The sequence below is a fragment of the Cetorhinus maximus genome, chromosome 7, assembly GCF_964194155.1.
Source record: "Cetorhinus maximus chromosome 7, sCetMax3.hap1.1, whole genome shotgun sequence".
In the NCBI taxonomy this organism is placed as follows: Eukaryota; Metazoa; Chordata; class Chondrichthyes; order Lamniformes; family Cetorhinidae; genus Cetorhinus; species Cetorhinus maximus.
Window position 1 is genome coordinate 88,611,691 of NC_135885.1, and position 22,387 is coordinate 88,634,077.

Consider the following 22,387-nt stretch of genomic DNA (forward strand, 5'->3'; position numbering starts at 1 on the left):
CTTTTTCCACTGGCCAATTTTAAGTTGTGATAAATATCTTGATATGGAGAACCTCATCAGTAAGTAACTGAGCAAGTCAGACTTATGAATGTTTCGGTTGTAGTCACTTGTGTGTGTTGAGGTAGCTGATCTCAGCACAATGCAGATGTAGATGTGCTAACATTCAACTGTGTCCTTTCAAACTGGAATCATGCACTGTAGTGCATAGTTTACTTAGATCAATTTGTCATTTCCTTTCTCAATCTTAAAGGCTTGAACTAGACCACCTTGAAATCGCTTTCCAAAAACAAGCCCCATATTCTTAACCTCTCCTCCCAACTTACATTCCTGCAATGTGCAATCATCTTTTTATCGGTATCTGTATGCATCTGTACTTTCTCAAGGGCAATAACAGCTTTGTATGATGAGGCAACCAAAATAGCAAGCGCAACATAAAATGGGGTCTAACCAATTCCTTGCACAGCAACAGTAAGATCATGAGAGAGTGCCATTGAGCCTATCGATACTAATGCAACCCTTTTTAAAATTTTTTGTTCTATACTCTACTCATGAAACTGCAGTACCTTTTATTTACCCTATCAGCACCTGAAAGTTTCACATTTATCCAATGAAGCCCCTGCATTTCTTTTCTGGTCAACATGTTGTACTTTATCTTTTGGTTTCTTGTTTCCATGTTAAGTTTCAGCTGGTATTTATTAGCTCAATTTCTTAAGAGACCTTTTGCACTGTCTCCCATTTTGTTGTTGACAACTTGGAAGTCTTTAATGTACCTGCTTTCCAACCAGAAAAAATTCAATTTATTTCAGCCTGCTATTTTGTTTTCTGTCTAGTGCCATGTTGCGTTCCTTATCCCGGTTATTAACTAGTGATGTGAAACCTTATCAAAGGTTTCCTAAAAGTGTAAATATATAACATAACCTGCATTTTTCCCATCTACCCCTTTGTAATGTCTCCAAAAACAACTGCAGCATGTTGTTAAATGGGACCTCCCTTTCTCTAATCCACCTTTGGAAACACTGTCCTTCTCTAAGCGTTCATCCATTTGATCCCTCCAAAATTGTTTAAAGGTTGTCCTTACAGTTCTATTATGTTAAGAAATAAACCATTACATTAATTTCCCCCAGGATAACTGGCATGTCAATTAGAACATTTTTTTTTAAATGTGCTCATATGTTTTGCTGCTGAGTTTTAACTCCCGGTGTCTTTTTAAAAAATTCTGTCCAAGCTGTCCCATGAAATACGGCCACTTCAGTGAAGCATTAAGTTCTAGACCATGGAATTATAGCCCATCATGAGCCACTCTTCCCTTCCCAAGTCAAGGAATGACAATGTCAAAAATTTTAATCGAAGAGGTGTGTTTTAAAGAGAATCTTGCAGAACAAGAGATAGACAGAGAGAATTCCAGAGCATGAGGAACACTACCACCATTGGTGGAGTAAAGTTACGGGGATGAGTGCACGAGAGTCCGGAGTTGAAGGAGAGCAGGATTGTGGGCTCCGAGGTTAGAGAGATGTATAGAAGCAAGATCATAAATGGATTTAAATGAGGATAAGAGTTTTAAATTGGAAGCATTGAACTGGGTAGGTCAGCAAGAGCAGGGATGTTGGATGAGAGAGACTTGGTGCATGATAGGCTGTTGATAAGAGAATTTTAATCGAGGTGTGGTGTGGAAGATAGTCAGCCAGGAGAGCATTGGTATGGTCTGATGAGGATGACAGAGGAATAAATGAGACTTTAGCAGTAAATGGCCTGAAGCCAAAGCACTGCTGCATGATGTTATGGAGGTAGAAGCAGGTGATTTTCCCAATTGATAGGGCATTGGTTGAAAAGATCCTGATGTAAGCAGGCTGATTTAACCTAAGATGGTGGCCAGGAAAGGGGCCTGAATTGGCGGCAGGGGCTGAATTTGAGGTGGTGCCCAAAAGATAATGGATTTGGTTTTCCCAGTGTTTATAGAGATGAAATTGTAGCCCAATTGCTAGGTGTCAGGCAAACAGACTGAATATTAATACAGTGAAGGATTTGGGAGAGGTGGTGAGATGGAGGTGGCTGTATTCAGCATGCATATGGCAGCTGATCCACCTTTGGATGATGTCACCAAAAGCAACATGTGGAAGTGGAGTCGGTAGCAAGGAATGATCTTTTGGAGGAATCCAGAGGTAACTCTGCAGGGACAGGAAGTAAGGCTGTTGCTGCAGATGCACTGGGTCCGAATGGCTGTCCAAAAGTTCGAAACAAGTGAGGACTGTTCCACTGAGCTGGACAGTGGAGAAAAATTGTTGGAAATGTAGTCAGCAGTGTGAAAGCTGCAGCGAGGTCAAGCAGGGAAAGGGCACCAGGGTTACAGTAAGAGGATGTTGTTTGTGACTGCGGTTAGGGTTGATTCAGTGCTGTAACAGGACCATAACATGTTTGGAAAGAGTCAAATGGGGTTGCAGGAAATGTGAACATGGATATGGAGGGTGGGGTTAGGCAGGGGGTGGCGGGGGGAGTGGGGTGCGTGACAATACATTAAGGGATATCGGAAAGGTAAAGGAGAATGGGGATGGGCTAATAGCACAGTCAGGATCTTTAAGGTCTCTATATTTTTACATGAACCATTTCTGCTGTTTTATATTTAGGCTACAACAGTACAATAAAGTTGATCTAGCATACAAAGCTAGACACACATTGCACGGGCATTTGTTAGTATGTAACTTAAATTCTGTGGAAACTAATTCCTCCTCTTGAGGAACAGGAGAGATTTTTCTCTATTCCATTCCACATCTTGGTTACCATTTTATTGACTACCACTAAATAGTTTGCATCAGCTCTGTGGAGAGATTAAGTAATGGAAAATAAGTCCTGGTCTTTGAAAGGTACAAAGGAAATTCAGTGCCCTTATCACTGAACCATTGTTATTACTTTAAAATGGAATTTGGAAGTGCCAAATATCAAAACTTTTTCTTAATAAATCTGAAATGTTGACTTTTAAATCATTATGTAATAAAAAAACAATTTCTCTTAATGCTCTTGCAAATTCTGTAACTAAACTGTCAATTTTACTAATGTTATAGTCTAATGGAAAATATGATCTGTCACAAGCTGCAGAGGAAACGTGATCTCAGAGGGACTTATATTAACCCTCCTTATACCTCCAGAATTTTTGTGATTTCCATTGTTGATGGGAATTGTCCAGCCTTTTATATTTCCTGACTTTGTACAGCAAAGGTCATGGAAACAATAATTAAAACCCTGAACTTAAAATCCATTTGTAATTATGTTAACAGGGATTTTTCTTTATTTGGATAAATAAAGTTTGCTATAAACTGGTCAAGTGTAAGGAAAGCTGTGGTTCGATAAATGTCCACAATATAAATTTATTTTATAGCTGTTTTATTGCCAAAGCACAGAAAAAGCTTTGTGATAGAGCCTGTACAGTTTAAAATTAATTTTACAAGGCCTTTCTGGCTTTAACTGCAGTAAAGCAGTGCTATGTTTTCATAGTTATTGCTGTGTCTTGATATTAAGCTCTTACGACTTGCTTCTGTGTTTATTTTGGGATAGCATACCTATAGTAACATCTAGGGATTTTCTTATGTTGTTGAGGGTCTTCAAAAACAACTCCCTGTACAAATTTGTTCAAAAAAACAAAATATCCATGTCTCTCTTAGTTTCAGTCAGCACTTGAATTAAACTATGTAGTCTTTGGTCTCTAAATCTGAATGCTGGTGACTTGATTGTTGAGTGACTGATGTCCTTGAAAAAGTTAGAACAGCTTCAGAAGTGAACGGTTTAATTAATAACTTGAGTATAAGGAAATATTTAACTTCTGTTGCAGCCAGAAATCATGCTGAAAGGTTGCTTTTTTCAAAAATCTTAACCTTGGATACTTTATAAATTAGCAACTGATTTCTCCTGTCTGCATTAAGATGCAATAACATTTTTAGGCCTTTGGGGAAGGGCAGGAGAGTGGGACAAATGGGTTGGCTCTTTCAAGAAGCCAACATAAGCATGATTGGCTGAATTTCAGTTCAAGTTTCTCGTTTCTAGCGTTTCTGTTCCTCTGTATATACAAAATTCTATTATCCTATTTCAACCAAATGGCACATTTTCACCACAGCCCCAGAAATGTTTGTGTGCCTCTTGTAAAATAAAACCAAAAGTACAAATAATGTCAGGAAGCATTTACTTCAGATATTTGTTCAATTCTAAATTCCATTTAGGGTGGTTTTTAAAAAAAAAAAAATTCTTCAAAGTATCCATGGTTGTGCTAAACCTATTATATTCCATAGTTGGCCCTGTTATCCCTATTTGCCACTCATAAAAAGGCCCATATTTAATTACAGTACAACAAGCTGGCGAGCTCCTGCAAGTATATGGTGATTATAAGTAAAGTCAACAATTCTGTTTCTGCCTTGTGGTATTTTAACACCTATGTAAATATTGGAGTCACCTTTTTGTTGTTTAGCTGAACAAATGTAAAAAATGTCCTGGAAAATGTAGGACACGTAATTGTCAAGTATTAGCCATGGCTCAGCTGCTAACACACTTGTCTCTTGAGTCAGAAGATTGTGGGTTCAAGTCCCGTTCCAGAGACTTGAGTGTAAAATTTGGGCTGACACTCCAGTACTGCACTGAAGGAGTGCTGCAGTGTCTGAGGTGTTTTCTTTCAGTGAGTTATTAAACTGAAGTCCGTCTAGCCCCTCAGGAAGGTGTAACAGATTCCATGGCTGCTTTTGAAGAAAAGGGTCTCCCTGGTGTCCTGGCCAATATTTCAATCAACAAAAACATGTTACCTGAAAACAATCACATTACTGATTGTGGGAACTTGGTGTGTGCAAATTGGCTGCCTTCTTTCCTACATTAAAGCAGAACTTCATTGGCTATAAATGTCTGGAGGTAATGAAAGGCACTATATAAATGCTTTATTGTGCTACTGCTAATACTTCAAATATGAATGAACTGTTGGAATCATAGTTAGTTGAGACAAGGTTCAGAAATGTTCCGAAACCAATTTAGTGTAGAAACACTCTATTTTGGAATTTGAATGTAAAAAGCTCTTAACCATTTGCCAATAAAGGTATAGGTGAACTTTCAAATTAATTTTTTTTAATAAAGCATTGGAAACCATATTTCTGGTTTATAGTCTGGTTTGTGTAAGAAATCCATCAATCATCTTGGACCTGAATTGTCTGCTCGTGTTCTTTGTTTCCATATATTTGTGTGCTGGAGTTATAATTTATGGATGAAGAGAGTAGTTAGATGGAAGTAGAGAAAAATACTTATTTAAGGACTGTTAATATTAATCCGTTTAAAATTGCCAATCAGAATAATTTACTTCATTTATCAAACAAAATAATGGCAGACTTTTGCAGAATTATCAATACTAATGTGAATATTTTTACCTCCCTGCTTTGATATGCTGACTTTTCTTATATGCATCTCTGCTCAAAGTCTACAATGACACGCATTTATAATGCAGCAGATATAAATTAAAAATTTGTAGTAGGAATTAGACAAATTTTAGAGTGGATGCAGTTGCAGACTCTTCCTGTCTGGATAGGAGCAGGAGTAGGCCATTTGGTCCATCAAGCCTGCTCTGCCATTGAATGAGATCATGAGTGACCTGGTTGTAGCCTTAACTCTACTTCCCTGCCTGCTCCCCATAACCATTGACTCCGCTGCAGATCAAAAATCTGATCAACCCGGCCTTGAATACATTCAATGACCCAGCCTGCACTGCTCTCTGGGGAAGACAATTCCAATGACTAAAGACCCTCTGAGAGAAGAAATTGCTTCTCATCTGTCATAAATGAGAGACCCCTTATTTTATAAAATTGTGCCCCCACAGAAGAAAACATCCTCCCATCATTGATCCTGTTAAGCCCCCTCCAATCTTTTGTTTCAATAAGATCACCTCATTCTTCTAAACTCCAATGAATGTAGGCCCAACCTGCTCAACCTTTCGTCATATGACAACCCCTTCATACCAGGAATTCACCTAGTGAACCTTCTAAACTGCTCCCAATGCAAATAAGTCCCTCAAGTACGGAGACCAAAACTGTACACGCTACGCCAGGTGTAGTCACACCAATGCCCTGTGCAGTTGTAGTAAGACTTCCCTACTTTTAAACTCCACCTCTCTTGCAATAAAGGCCAACATTCCATTTGCCTTCCTAATACGTGCTGTACCTGCATGCAACCATTCTGTGCTTCATGTAGAAGGACAGCCAGATCCTTCTGTAATGCAGCAACCTCTCTCCATTTAAATAATATTCTGCTTTTCTATTCTTCCTACCAAAGTGGACAATCGTACATTTTCCCACAGTGTACTCCATCTGCCATTTTTTTCCCTCCTTAACCTATCTGCATCTCTTTGCAGGCTGTGCCCTCCTCACAACTTGGCTTTCCTACCTGTCTTGATATCGTCAGTAAATTTAGCTAGAAGACAGTCGGTTCCTTCATCCAAGTCATTAATATAAGATTGTAAATAGTTGAGGCCACAGCACTTAACCCTGTGGCACTTCACTCGTTACAGTTTGCCAATCTGAAAATGACCCATTTATCCCAACTGTTTCCTGTTAATTAGCCAGTCCTCTATCCATGCTAATATATCACTCCTAAAACCATGAACTCTTATTTGTGCAGTAACCTTTTTGTGTCACCTTATTAAATGCCTTTTGGAAATCCAAATACATCACGTCTACTGGCTCCCCTTTATCCAACTTGTTTGATACATCCTCAAAGAACTATAATCAGTGAAATATGATTTCCCTTCACAAAACCATGTTGACTCTGTCTCCTTGTGTAATCACAGAATCACACAATGGAGGAGAGGCCCTTCAGCCCATCAAGTCTGCACCGACACGTGAGAAACACCTGACCTACCTACCTAATCCCATTTATCAGCACTTGGCCCATTGCCTTGAATGTTATGACATGCCAAGTGCTCATCCAGGTACTTTTTAAAGGATGTGAGGCACCCTGCCTCCAGCCTCCCAGGCAGCGCATTCCAGACCCTCACCGCCCTCTAGGTAAAAACGTTTTTCCTCACGTCCCTCCTAAACCTCCTGCCTCTCACCTTGAACTTATGCCCCGTTGTGACTGACTCTTCAACTAAGGGGAGCAGCTGCTCCCTATTCATCCTGTCCATGTCCCTCATAACCTTGGACACCTCGATCAGGTCGTCCATCAGTCTTCTCTGCTCCAACGAAAACAACCCAAGTCTATCCAACCTCTCTTCATAACTTAAATGTTTCATCCCAGGCACCACCCTGGTGAATTTCCTCTGCAGCCCCTCCGGTGCAATCACATCCTTCCTATAATGTGACGACCAGAACTGGGCACAGTACTCCAGCTGTGGCCTCACCAAGGTTCTAGACAACTCCAACATGACCTCCCTACTTTTGTAATCTATGCCTCGATTGATAAAGGCAAATGTCCCATATGCCTTTTTCACCACCCCACTAACATGCCCCTCCGCCTTCAGAGATCTATGGACACACGCTTCTAGGTCCCTTTGTTCCTCAGAACTTCCTAGTGTCATGCTGTTCTTTGAATACTTCCTTGTCAAATTACTCCTTCCAAAGTGTATCACCTCTCACTTTTCAGGGTTAAATTCCATCTGCCACTTATCTGCCCATTTCACCATCCTGTCTATATCTTCCTGTAGCCCAAGACACTCAACCTCACTGTTAACCACCCGGCCAATCTTTGTGTCATCTGCAAACTTACTAACCCTACCTCCCACATTGTCGTTTATGCCGTTTATATAAATGATGAATAATAGGGGACCCAGCACAGATCCCTGTGATATGCCACTGTGCACTGGCTTCCAGTCACTGAAGCAGCCTTCTGTCTCCTACAACTAAGCCAATTTTGAATCCACCTTATCAAATTACCCTGTATCCAATGTGTATTTGCCTTCTTTATAAGTCTCCCATGTGGGACCTTGTCAAAGGCTTTGCTGAAATCCATATAAACTACATCAACTGCACTACCCTCATCTACACACCTGGTCACCTCCTCAAAAAATTCAGTCAAATTTGTTAGGATGACCTCTCTCTGACACAGCCATGCTGACTATCCCTGATCAAACCTTGCCTCTCCAAGTGAAGATACATTCCTTCAGAATTTTCTCCAATAGTTTCCCCACCATTGACTACACTGGCCTGTAGTTCTCTGGCTTATCTCTACAACCCTTCTTAAATAGCGGAACAACATAAGCTGTTCTGCAGTCCCCTGGCACCTCCCCCGTGGCCAGAGAGGAATTAAAAACTTGGGTCAGAGCCCCTGCGATCTCCTCCCTTGCCTCCCTCAGCAGCCTGGGGCACAAATCATCCGGACCTGGAGATTTGTCCACTTTTTTAAGCCTGCCAACACCTCCAATACCTTGTACTCCCTATATCAATTTGCTTAAGAACCTTGCAGTCTCTCTCCCCGATTTCGATACCTTCATCCTCATTCTCTTGGGTGAAGACGGCTGTGTAGTATTCATTCAACACTCTAGTGATGTAATCTAGCGCCACCCATAGATTGCCCCCTTGGTCCCTTATGAGCCCTACTCTTACCCTGGTTAACCTCTTCCCATTGATATACTTACAGAATATCTTGGGATTTTCCCTACTTTTACCAGCCAGAGCTTTCTCATATCCCCTCTTTGTTCTCCTAATTGCTTTCTTAAGCTCCACCCTGCACTTTCTGTACTCCACTAATGCCTCCGCTGATTTGCTTCCCTTGTACCTGCTAAAAGCCTCTTTTCCTTCTGATCGTAACCTGAATATCTCTGGTCATCCATGGTTCTCTGGGCTTGTTACTTCTTCCTATCACCCTAGAGGGAACATGTTGAGCCTATACCCTCCCCATTTCTTTTTTGAACACCCCCTCCCACTGCTCCTCTGTAGATTTCCCCACAAGTAGCTGTTCCCAGTCTACCTTGGCCAGATCCAGCCTTATTTTACTAAAATCCACTCTCCCCCAATCCAAAACATTTTTTTGCAACTTGTCTATTTCTTTGTCCATAACAAACTTAAATTATGGTCGCTATCACTAAAATGCCCCCCACCACCAGCTCAGCCACCCATCCAGCTTCATTCCCCAGAATTAGGTCCAACACTGCGCCGTCCCTTGTTGGACCCTCTACATATTGACCTAAAAAGTTCTCCTATACACATTTCAAGAAATTCACTCCATCCAAGCCCTTAACACTATGTCTATCCCAATTAATGTTGCAAAAGTTGAAATCACCTAATATAATTACCCTATTGTTATTTTTACACACCTCTGCAAATTGTGCACTTATTTGCTCCTCAACTTCCTGCTGGCTATCTGAGGGTCTATAATAAACACCTAGCAATGTGGCTGCCCCTTTTTTATTCCTAAGATCGACGCACAAAGCTTCATTTGATGCCCCCTCCAAGATCTCATCTCTCCTTACTGCAGTAACTGACTGCTTAACAAATAATGCAATGCCTCCTCCTCTTTTACTGCCTCCCCTGTCTTGCCTGAAGATTCTATATCCGGGAATGTTGAGCTGCCAATCCTGCCCCTCCCTCAACCACGTCTCAGAGATGGCTACTATATCACAATTCCATGTGTCAATCCTCACCCTTAACTCATCCTTTTTACCTGTAATACTCCTGGCAATAAAGTAGAGGCCATCCAGCCTTGCCTGACGTGAAACTTAATGCAGCTGTACTCCCTCTGACTTGATTGTTTTTCTGTATTATGATGTGTCCCTATTCTGCTAACATTCTGTGTCCCCTCCCCCTGTCGAATTAGTTTAAATTCCTCCCAACAGCACCAGCAAACCCACCCACAAGGATGTTGGTCCCGCTTTGGTTCAGATGTAGACTGTCCTGTTTGTACAGGTCTCATCTTCCCCAGAAACAGTCCCAGTGATCCAGGAATCTAAAACTCTCCCTCCTGCACCAACTCTTAAGCCACGTATTCATCTGCGCTATTCTCCTATTTCTGAGCTCGCTAGCACGTGGCAGTGGGAGCAATCCAGAGATTACAACTCGAGAGGTCTTGCTTTTTAGTCTACTGCCTAACTCCCTGAATTCTTGAATCAAGATCTCATCCCTCTACCTATGTCATTGGTACCAACATGTACCATGACCTGTGCCTTATCAGCCTCCCCCTTCAGGATGCCCTGCAGCTGTTCAGTGACATCCTGGACCCTGGCACCAGGGAGGCAACACACCACCCTGGAGTCACGTTGATGGCCACAGTCGCGCCTATCTGTTCCCCTGACTATAGAATCCCCTATCACTCTTCCTCTCTTCCTCTCCTCCTGTACAGATAGGCTGCTTGTGGTGCCAGAAGCTTGGCTCTGTCTGCACTCCCTGGAGGAACTAGCGCCCTCATCAGCCTCCAAAATGGAATACCGATTTGCGAGTGGGACCCCAGGGGACTCCTGAACTACCTGCCTGTTTCTCTTGGACTGCCTGGTGGTCACCCATTCCCTTCCTCATGTCCCTTCAGCTCCTGTGTGACCACCCCTCTAAACGTGCTATCCATGATGCTGTCAGACTCGCGGATGCTCCACAGTGTCCCCAGCCCCCGTACCAGCTCTGAAACCTGAGCTTCCAGGAGCTGTGGCTGGACACATTCCCTGCACAGTTGCTGGTCCCAGGCACTGGAAATGTCCCCGGATTCCCACATGGAGCACGAGGAGCACACCACAGCTTTGAACGCTTGAGTTATGATTTTTTTTAAATGTCCTGTTACCTCTTAAATGAATTCCAGCATTTTCCCAATGACACATGTTAGGCTAAATGGCTTTTGGCTTCCTAATTTGTTTCCCTCCTACCTTGATCTCTAAGCTAGGGAAATTTGGAAGATTACAACCAATGCATCTCTATCTCTGCAACCACTCCTTTTAAATGCTAGGGTACAGACCTTCAGGTCCAGGGGACTTGTCAGCCTTTAGTGCCAGTAGTTTTCTCAGTACTTTTTTCTTTTGTGATTGTGATTGTTTTACGTTTCTCTGTTTTTACTTCCCTTCTGCCTCTTGATTTTATATTCTTTGGATGCTTTTTGTGTCTTCTACAGTGAAGACAGGCACAAAGTACTTGTTCGAAGTGTCTGCCATTGCTTGTTTCCCATTAATTCCTCCAGCCTTATCCTCTAAGGGTCAACACTCACTTTAGCTACTCTCCCCACCACCACTCAATCCCTCAAAGCTTATGCACAATAATCAATTGGTTGGTTTATCTCAGTAATTGGAAAACACCTCAAGTGCACTGTTAGAAAATTTTTGTCAGCCTATGGTAGAAAAAGGCCACGGTCCTCAAACTGGGTGTCCACAGAGGCTTTGCACATGGGCAATTGCCCAGCATGCCCTGGTAAAGAGTAAGCAAGTGAGCAGCAGCTGGAGGCAGGCTCTACTCTCCTTGCTCTTTTAATGTGCTCTCTGTGCTTCTGCCAAGGGTAGACAACTCTTTAGTGAAAAATAAGGTGCAAATACACTGCACTCATACCTGTTTTGTAAACACCTATTTTCTTAAAAATGCTCTTTATAGCAGCACTTTCATATTGTGAATATTAATAATTTAGATTATGTCAGTGATTACTAATCTGTTTGAAAAGGGGTCACAGATGTAGACATAGGCAGTCAGTCACCTTTTTAAAGAGAAAGTTATGACTGCTTTTGCCAAAGAGATTAGAAATCTTGGAGGGCAGTTAGAAGTCATATTTAAGCCAAGTAAAATGACCTATTGATGTAGGAGAATTAGATGTATTTATTTATTCACTGTTGTATAAAGATAAGTCATACTGAATGCAATGAGTCTAATTGTAATTATTTGATAATAAAAATAAAAAGTGCTGGAAAAAACCTCAGGTCTGGCAGCATCTGTGAAGAGAGAAACAATTAGCGTTTTAAGTTCAATACGACTTCTTTGGAACTGGAACTTTTATTTTCATGTAATTGTTTCATATTCAATTTTCTGTGAAATAAAGCAGATTATCCATTTCGTATCAAACCGCTTCGTACAACATGCATATCTCCAACTTGTAATAAAATTCTAGTGATGTGGACCAAGCATTCAGCAGTGGCACATTATTACTTAACACCAGTTGTCTGCAAAATTGTAATGCTCAGCCCTTTTCAAATGTAAGCATAGGTAAATGGATTGTTCTGAGATATTTTGGCCAGGAGATGAGGTTCTGCTAGATTTTTTGATATAACAAAACCATGCTGAGATATTTTTGCCTGCCATCAAGCTCAAAGATAAACCAAACAAACCTTCTAGTTGTAAAATGTTCACTCCTAGAAATTTATGTTGAAATGGCACATAATTGATGTAAGCTTTGTCATTGTAGATAAAGGCCTGGAAGGTTTACTGAGAAATTAAAGAAGGTAATTTTTAATTTTTTTTGTTTGGAGCAAAGGGGTAAAACAATTTAGCTTAAAGATTAGTTGACTAAAACATCACTGCAATTCCTATAATTGCCCCTTTCACACCTGTGGCTGCACATGCTAATGGAGTGCCACACTGCAGCTCTGATTCTAAAGGTATGATATGTTCATGCTGAATATCATGTAAGGTATTGTGACCTGTAATTTCCTACATGGTGAGTTTCAAATCTTGGGCTGCCTCAAGGACTTGTTGAATAGGCACATCTTATAATTTAAAGATAATGAAGCTGAGTGCTGAAGGGATGCCATGCTGTCAAACTTATTCTGGATTAACTTGCTGTTTCTAATAGGCTCTTGCAACCCTTTTTGTTCTGTTTGACACAATGTGCCTGTAAATCTAGTCATCTTTTATTGTATGTATTTTAAGTTGCGAATATTCATAAATTAGTGCACTGCCTTCAGAATAAGGAGAAATTGGAAGTCGTGAGCACAATGCTTTACTTTCGTGCAGGGACGGCGGTTGGGGTGGGGGAGGAGTCTGAAGTGGAGTAACAAGGCTGTTCTTGCTCAACTGGAAGCTGATAAATCTTCCAAGGCATTGGCCTGAGAACAGGCTGCCAATTTGCCTTGCTAAGTGAGGAACATTTAAAAGGAGGGACCATACATGACAATAGAAAAGGGACTGCGAGGGATAAAATCAAAGGTCCAGTGCAGTATTGATTTTAAATGAGAAGGTTTGATGACTTTTTGGAAATTTACTTCAGCTTCAATGGAGATAACCCAACAAACAGTACATTGGGCCGGATGTGCTGAAGGAGAACCCTGCTGCTGTCCTGAAAGCTTGTTTCCTTTACTTCAAAAATTGGCTTGGATTCTGATTAGCTAAACCACCACAGAGCCTTATCCTCCCAGTTTATTGGAGAATGCTGGCTGAAAAAGACTGATAATAGTACTGTTTACATCCAGGCTGGAAAATCTGTTTAACTGTTGATTTTCCTGTCTGACTATAAAGGTTGAAAGTTTTTCCTATGACACATACAGCTGCTGAGTGCATTTTAAAAAAAAAAACTTGCGGTGCCTTTAGTTTTTGAGTCCATCTGAAGGACTATAATATCGGATTGTCTGAATTATATGTCCTTCAGAGAATGGGAGTTTAATGGAAGTGCCCTTGAGGGCACATTTTCCAGGGTATGTTTTTACATTTTTAAACAAATTATAGATGAGTTAGATTAGCGACTTTTTGTAGTTCATAAAGCCATATTGAGCTTATAGCAGTATAACATTGTATGTATAAATGTCATAGTGAACAAGGACACCTGCTGTAATTTATGCTGGAGTTGATTCTTTGGTATCTAACTAGTGGTATCCACTTGGTATTAAGTAATTTTCTCTATTTTCTCTATTTGGTGCCTGAACAAATCTTAGACTAATGGAAACACCACTGTGGCGTAGGTTTTGTGCTAGTTATGCACCCTTTCTAGTTATACTCCCTTTCTATCAAGTTATATTGCTAGGCTGATTAAAAATTATAAATAGTACTGGACAAGCATACAGTCAATTGCATGTGAAAGTAATGATTCACAATGTACAATCTAGTAATTAGAAAACTGCTATAACTCAATGTGGCTTTTGTTGGTCTGTCCAGATAAACGGAGCACTCAACTTATTACACACCACCATCTTTGGTTGCCAAAGACTGATGAAAACCATCACTGGATATATCTTGGCAGAAGTGTTGTTTGGGGTAAATTGATATGAATGTTTGTATAATTCTTCTAGATTTGCACTAGTTTGTCCACTGTATACCAGTGTATTCGTTAAGGACAACTGTTCAGTCATCTTAACAAAGTAGGCAGCTTAAACAAAAGCAACTCTGTTCATGCAAATCCATCTAACTTAAGGCACCAAAATGCTGTACATAAAAACATACGTTTCAGTTTTAAGAAAATAAGTTTCTGAACCCAGTTTTTTTTTCTCTCCTCTTCCCCATCCCATGCCCTCCCATCAAAACAAATCTTTTATTAGTCTTTCCCCTGAATCCATGCTAATTTGACAATTGGGGATTGAAAGCTCCCATAAACAGCAGTGTGATAATGACCAGATAATCAACATCACTGAACAACAGATTGAGGGATAAATATTGGCCAAGACACTGGGGTAACTCCCATCCTTTTCAAAATATTGCCATAGGATCTTTTACGTCCACTTGAGAAGGCAGATAGGGTTTCAGTTTAACTATTTAACTCAGTACTGCACTGAGTGCCAGCATCAGTTTTTGTGCTCAAGCCTATGGAGTGGGATTTACAGGTACAACCTTCTGTTTCGGGCAACAGTGCTCACCGCTGAGCTACAGGGAACACTCACAAAAGAGAACAATCATGTATGTGCTATTGTGATTAAGTTTTATTGAACAGGATTGCAGATTTATTCCTGTCCTAATTCTACTGGATCTAGTATGCATAATGTAAATTAACATTTCAGAGTAAAGGCAAGTCAAGTGGCTTTGTCCTGCCATCTTTCAAGGGTTGCTGATAGTAGGTTGTCATTAAATCATTGTTCCATAATCAGGACCATTCAGTAAATCAAACAAGTTGAGGAAAGCTGCTGTTTTGAAAACAAAAACAGATAGTTAATGAATAAATGTTTTTGATTTATGACGTTGAAAGTGGTTAAATAGTCACACATTAATCAGAACTAGGGAATAAGGTACTGGGTCTGATGGTTATTTTGTTGAAATGTTGCAGTTTCTCTTCAACTTTGTTTTATGTACAAGCCCAAACAACTTGTGTTATGGAATAGTTCCCATCTTCACTCCCTTCCCCCTACACATTATGTAGGCACAGGAACATAATTTGCTTCAAGGCACAAATTGAAGAAAGAAATCCTTGGCGTGGGCATGCCTTGGTGAGTCAGCAGTTCGTTCCATAAACCTAATGGAAGATGTGCGAGATTTTAATTATTTAATATAATCCCATTTTGTTAACTTGGGGTGACTGAAGTTGAGGCCAGCTGAAGGGTTTTAAGTTTTGTCTTGATGCATTCTTCTCAAAGCATGTTTTTAAATGGAGATTTGCTGAAAACATCCAGAGTCCAATTAAATGTTTAATGATGGAGTACCTAGCAGTTACAATACTCTTAACTCCCTGTTTTTAATGTCACTGGCAAAACTTCCCTGTATAAAGCTTTTATTCTTTTAGTTTCTATAACCAGCAAACTCCTGGCAGGGCAAGTAAATAAGAGGGGATGGGAAGAGAGAAATAGCTGCAGGGAAATAGGCCAATGAAACCACATGAGCAGGCTCTGATTTTGACCTCTGCGACCCTTTCCTGAAGGGGCCCCCATCAAGTTTGAGCTTTTTTTTCCCTGAGACTAATGGTGAAGGGGAAAAGAAAAATTGGCAGCTCTTTGATCAGCAAAGCGAAAACAGTAAGCATGAAAGCAAATGGCCTTTGTTTGTCGGAAATGCTGAGTCAGGGCCTGTCTTCACTGCAAGCTGAGAACAAGACTGGACAGTCACCAAGCGATTACACAAACAAAGCTCTAATGGATTTTTTTTAAAAAGGGAGATTTCTTGCCTTGCGGTTAATATGAACTTGACCACAGTTTCAGTATTTAACTAACAGCGCTTAAGTGTATTTGATAAAGCCATTCTCAGAAAATGAGGCACAGAGGCGTTTTTTGACAAATCCTGCTCTGCTTTTTAAAAAAAAGATAAATGCTTTTTTGGCTTCATGGATTAATTTATCAGCACAGTAGGTGAAACTCAATTTATGGTCTTGCCGATATGGAATAGAAAATTTCCCTCATGTCTTGATGCACTTCTGAAAGCCAATAAGATTTTGATTGCTGCCAAACACCTTCAATTGAAACCTTTTTTATAGATGGCATTTATAAGGGCTTGCTTAACATTCCTTTTACAAAATGTGCGTTTGACTCGGTTGGTAGTACTTACCGTTTGTTTCAAATGCCCACAGCATTAAGCGCATAATCTAGGCTGACTTTCCATTGCTGTTCTGAAGGATTGTTGTATTGCTGATGGGCTGCCTTCCATGAACCAATCCGCTGCTGACTTACTGACACATGCTGGTACGTCCTCTTGTGTTTTGTTTTCCTCCTCCTAAACTGTTCACCTGGGTGTAAAAGATCTTGGGGTGATGCTTTCGAACCAATATTCCTTCCCCAACCAGCACAAAGACCCACTGAACATGTTGGGCACAAATTGGCTGCTGTACTTCAATTTTGGACACCCTGAACACATGAAAGGTGTGTAAATGCAAGTTATTTCCTGCCTTTAGCAGAGTGAATTATAGTCAACATTCCTTTGAAACTAGGCAACAAAAACTCCTCTCCCTACTCTGATTGGGTGGGGATCTACCAGTGCCTGGTGGCCACATATTAATCCAGAATTTGCTGTGGTTACTTTGCATGGTGATGATCCCATTGCAGAGGGAATATGATGGGGTGGGGTTAAGATGCAGAGACATTCAAAACATTTTAAACCTGTCATGATATACATTATTTCCCTATAGTAGCATATGGGGAGTAAGGAGGAAAGTGAGATTATTCTGTACTTCGGTGGGGGAGGGGGAGAAAAATTTAGTATAGACTTGATGCGCCAACTAGCCAGTTCCTTTGTTAAACCAGGAGTCTGTGGCCCCCTTCGGGTCCCCGTGAGTTTCAAATGTTTCGCCACTGCCACCACCCTGCGGCTTCTTGGTTGCTGGATCAGCTCAGCTCTTTGACTGGTCAGCCATCGCAATTGGCACTACAGTCATGTGACCCACTGATCTCTCCTCCATACTTGTCTGTGCCAGCAACTAGTATACAATGTTCAGTGTTAGCTGCTAGCAATATTTTCAATACATCCAATAATTCATTATGTCCAATAATCTGTTTTATGACTGATGTTTGGTTTATTGGCCATGGGACACAGAATGGGAACATAAATTTACTTGCATAATTTACATTAATAAAGATACCACTGTACCTGAAATTCTTGATCGCACTTATGCGGAGATTGCACCAAAATTTCCGCTAGATTCTATACTGATCTTGCAGTTAGGAAAATCTCTTTTAACCCCCTTCTCTCTCTTTGCTCCAAGCTAGGCAAATCTTCCAGCCTCTCTTCCCCCATGAACTGTATCTCTAAACTGAGTGCGAGCACCCACCATATTCTACACTGTAAACAAAGTTAGTATTTTCTCTGCTCAAGTTGCAGCAATGGCTAACATTTATCTCTTTTGCTTCCTGGACTCTGAGCTGCAATTCTCTGTTCCCAAACTGAACTGCTGACTGCCCGCATGTCTAATTTTTATCTTTAATGGAGTTAACGATCCTCTCTTTGGAATTCTTGGTTCCCCCTGAAGAAATGTCCTTGTTTACAAAGGTGCTTTTAACATTGTTTTTCTTTATTCATTCTCTGGTTGTGGCTTCCCTGGCTAGGCCAGCATTTATGGCCCATCCCTAATTGCCCTTGAGATGGTGAGCTGTCTTCTTGAACCGCTTCAGGCAATGTGGTGTTGGAACACCCACAGTGCTGTTAGGAAGGGAATCCCAGGATTTTATCCAGCAACAGTGAAGGAATTATAATCCCAAGGCAGGATGATGTGTGGCCTGGAGGGAAACTTGCAGGTGGTGGTGTTCCCATGCATCTGCTGCCCTTGTCCATCTATGTGATATAGAGGCTGTGGATTTGGAACGTGGTATTGAAGGAACTTCGGTGAATTGCCACATGGCATCTTGTAAATGGTATGTACAGCTGCTACTGTTTGTCGGTGGTGGAGGGAGTGAATGCTTAAGGTGGTGGATGGGGTGCCAGTTAAGTGGGCTGCTTTGTCCTGGGTGATCTCGAGCTGCTTGTGCCAATAGAGCTGCACTCATTTGGCAAGTGGAGAGTATTCCTTCTGTACGCCTTGTAGATGGTGGACAGGCTTTGGAGAGTCAGGAGGTGAGCTACTCGCCACAGAATTCCCAGCCTCTGACCTGCTTTTGTAGCCACAGTATTTATATGACTAGTCCAGTTCAGTTTCTAGTCAGTGGTAACCCCCAGAATTCAGTGACGCAATTCCATTAAATGTCAGGGGGAGATGGTTAGATTCTCTCTTGTTGGAGATGGTCACTGCCTGGCATTTAAGTGGCAAGTAAGATTTCATTCCACACTTTAGCCCAAACCTGAATGTTGTCCAAATCTTGCAGCATATGGGCATGGACTGCTTCAGTATCTGAAGAGTCGTGAATGGTGCTGAACATTGTGCAATCATCAGCAAACATACCCACTTCTGACCTTTATGACGGAAGTCATTAATGAGGCAGCTGAAGATGGTTGGGCCTAGACCAATATCCTGAGGAACTCTTGCAGTGATGACCCAGAACTGAGTTTATTAACCTCTAATAACCACAGCCATCTTCCATTGTGCTAGGTATGGCTCCAGCCAGCAGAGAGCCCCCCGATTCCCATTGACCCCAGTTTAGCTAGGGCTCCTTGATGCCACACTTGGTCAAATGCTGTCTTGATGTCAAGGGCAGTCACTCTCACCTCACTTCTTGAATTCAGCTCCTTTGTCTCCAGACCAAGGCTGTAATGAGGCCTGAAGCTTGGTGGCCCTTGTGGAACTCAAACGGAGCATGAGTGAGCAGGTTATTGCTGAGTAATTGCCACTTGATAACACTGTCGACAACCTCTTCCATCACTTTGCTGATGATGGAGAGGAGACTGATGAGGTGGTAATTGGCCAGGTTGGATTTGTCCTGCTTTTTGTGGAACGGACATACATGAGTAATTTTCTACGTTGCTAGGTAGATGCCAGTGTTGTAGCTGTACTGGAACAGCTTGGCTTCGGGCACAGTTCGTTCGAGAGCACAGGTCTTCAATACTATTGCTAGAATGCTGTCAGGGCTCATAGTCTTTATAATATCCAGTGCCTTCAGCCGTTTCTTAATATCACGTGGAACTAATGTTATTGGCTGAAGACTGACATCTGTGATGCTGAGGACCAAGGGAGGAGGCAGAGATGAATCATCCACTCAGCACTTCTGGCTGAAGATTATTACAATGCTTCAGCCTTTTTTTTTCGATGTGCTTGGCTGTCCCATCATTGAGGATGAGGATATTTGTGGAGTTGCCTCCTCCTGTTAGTTGCGAATGCTGGTGGTCAATTAAACAACAGGATGTGGCAGGACTGCAGAGCTTAGATCTGATCTGTTGGTTGTGGGATTGCTTGGCTCTGTCTATTGCATGCTGCTTCTGCTGTTTAGCATGGAGGTAGTCCTGTATTGTAGCGTTATGCCTGGTGCTGCTCTCTGCATGTCCTCTTGCACTCCTCATTTGAATCTGGGAGATGTATGAATAATCCAAATCCCAAATTCAAAGATGGAGCAGCCATTGATTAACTTTGCTCCCTGCTAACTCTAGTCTGATTAAATAAACACGGGTTACCCATTGAAACTTTAATTACCCTAGGTCTGTTTGAATGGCACTTATTCAGGGTTATTTATCAGTTTCTCAACCAACAAAGTATTTACAGAGGAGGTTGATAGATTTTTGAAATATCAGGGAGTTGAGGGCAGTGAGGAGCTGGCATGAAAGAGGAGCTGAGGCCTGGGGCAGATCAACCATGATATTGAATGGCAGGGCAGGCTTGAGGGGCCGAACGGCCTACTCTTATTTCTTATGTCCTTATGTAAGTGTTTTCAATTATCTTTCATTCAACAATTAGAGGGATAACTTTTTATTTTGGGAATTAAAGCAACACTACAAAACTCCCAATAGTGACTTTGGATTCTGTTGCACCTTAAAGTTTGAGGACAAATTTACACTTGTTCAGAACGAGCATAGATAAGATGTATTTACATAGCGCCTCTGACAAAATAAAATGACCCAAGGTGTTTCATAGAAATATTTGAAGATAAAATCAAGCCAGATAAGATACTTGACAAAATGATAAAGATTGGTCAAAGAGATGTTTTAAGGTTCGTCTTAGAGGGAAACGAGGTAGAGAGTTGGAGAGGTTTAGGGAAAGTATTCCAGAGCTTGGGGCCCAGGCAGTTGAAAGAATTGGAGCATAAAATCAGGGATGCTCAGGAGGCCAGAAGCATAGGAGTGGAGATATGAGGTTTAGGCTGGAAGAGATTAGAGATGGAAAGGGTGAGGCCATGGAATACAGGAATCTCATTTTCAAGTCTTTTGCTTGGGGGTGGGACTTTGTTATTGAGCTAAGTGGGGCCTCAGTGTACAAACTCGGAAGCTGTGCATAGTTTTGAGGAAATACACATGTAACAATGTTTTGGCATAACTAATTATTTATGCATGAATTTCTGCAGAAAAAAGCAGTGCGTCTCACTCTTGAGCTGCTGTTATGCTCAAATGTTCCAGGAAGTTCTATGCCTACAAACAATATGTACAGATCATTGTAGTTGCAGAAAAACATTGTTCATGTTTGTGACCTTTAGCACTGCCACCTAGCGTTGTTTGAGTAACTGCACAAAGCTGCCTGTGAGTCACAGTGACTGCTGTGAAGAACTTGCATTTATGTAGTATGTCACATCCTCAAAGTCCCAAAGTGATTTACAATCAATGGATTACCCTCTCCTGATGTTGCTTTTAAGTACTGGGCAGAAATCTGTTTTCTCCTGGGGCAAAATCTGTTTCTCTGCTGACTCTATACTGTGAACACCTCCATTGTGGTTTTCCACTGAGGTTCTATTCTCTTCTGAACTGCCCCATTCCAGTATTTGTTATGCTGCACTCTTCGGCTAACTGATCTCTTCCTGCTGGTTCTAATCCTTTGCATGATTTCTGCTTTTAGCTTGGTTCCTGTGATTGCTGAGTTGACTTGTCCTTCCAGACTTCACTGTCACCCTAAGTTGGACTGGTTGCTCAAATTCCAACTACTCCTGATCACCTGTGGTCCTCGCTGCCCTGTAGCAGTTTCTTGGACCAGTTCCCTCATCTGCATTAATCTTGTGGATTATCTTTCACTCTCCTGGTTTTCTGAATTCACTGCTCTTGATGCTTGGATTTCATTCACACTGCCCCTCATGCCTCCAGTATGTAGCACTAGCCAAACCAAAAATAAAAATACCTGGAAAAACTCAGCAGGTCTGGCAGCATCTGCGGAGAGGAGCACAATTAACGTTTCGAGTCCGAATGACCCTTCAACAGAACTAAGTAAAAATAGAAGAGAGGTGAAATATAAGCTGGTTTAAGGGGGGGTGGGACAAGTAGAGCTGGATAGAGGGCCAGTGATAGGTGGAGATAACCAAAAGATGTCACAGACAAAAGGACAAAGAGGTGTTGAAGGTGGTGATATTATCTAAGGAATGTGCTAATTAAGGGTAGAAAGCAGGACGAGCAAGGTACAGATAGCCCTAGTGGGGGTGGGGTGGGGTGAAGGAATCAAAAAAGGCTAAAAGGGAGAGATAAAACAATGGATGGAAATACATTTAAAAATAATGGAAGTAGATGGGAAAGGAAAAATCTATATAAATTATTGGGGAAAAAAAAGAGGGGAAAATCGGAAAGGGGGTGGGGATGGAGGAGAGAGTTCGTGATCTAAAATTGTTGAACTTAATATTCAGTCCGGAAGGCTGTAAAATGCCTAGTTGGAAGATGAGGTGCTGTTCCTCCAGTTTGCGTTGAGCTTCACTGGAAAAATGCAGCAAGCCAAGGACGGATATGTGGGCATGAGAGCAGGGTGGAGTGTTGAAATGGCAAGCGACAGGGAGGTCTGGGTAATGCTTGCGGACAGACCAAAGGTGTTCTGCAAAGCGGTCACCCAGTCTGCGTTTGGTCTCTCCAATGTAGAGGAAACCACATTGGGAGCAACGAATGCAGTAGACTAAATTGAGGCAGAGGCTGAGCGTTGACTCGCAGACACTTCCTCCTACCTTCCCCTGGACCATGACCCCACCACTGAACATCAAGCCATTATTTCCAGGACTGTTACTGACCTCATCTCCACTGGAGATCTTCCTTCCACAGCTTCCAACCTGATAGTCTCCCAACCTCGGATGGCCCGCTTCTACCTCCTACCCAAAATCCAT

General features: G+C 41.6%; 1 protein-coding gene across 4 annotated transcripts in view; it reads left to right on the forward strand.

The window, feature by feature from the left end:
* The window catches only part of yap1 (Yes1 associated transcriptional regulator), a 156,710-nt gene that overhangs the window by 32,977 nt on the left and 101,346 nt on the right, over positions 1 to 22,387 (forward strand). The window contains exon 1 of one of the 4 annotated variants that reach the window (XM_078545825.1): positions 13,488 to 13,534. The exons of the other annotated variants lie outside the window; for them this stretch is intronic. Coding sequence (XP_078401951.1) covers positions 13,503 to 13,534 — 32 coding nt within the window. The 5' untranslated portion in view covers positions 13,488 to 13,502. Of the gene's footprint in view, positions 1 to 13,487; positions 13,535 to 22,387 lie in introns of those variants that run through there. 4 annotated transcript variants of the gene reach the window in all.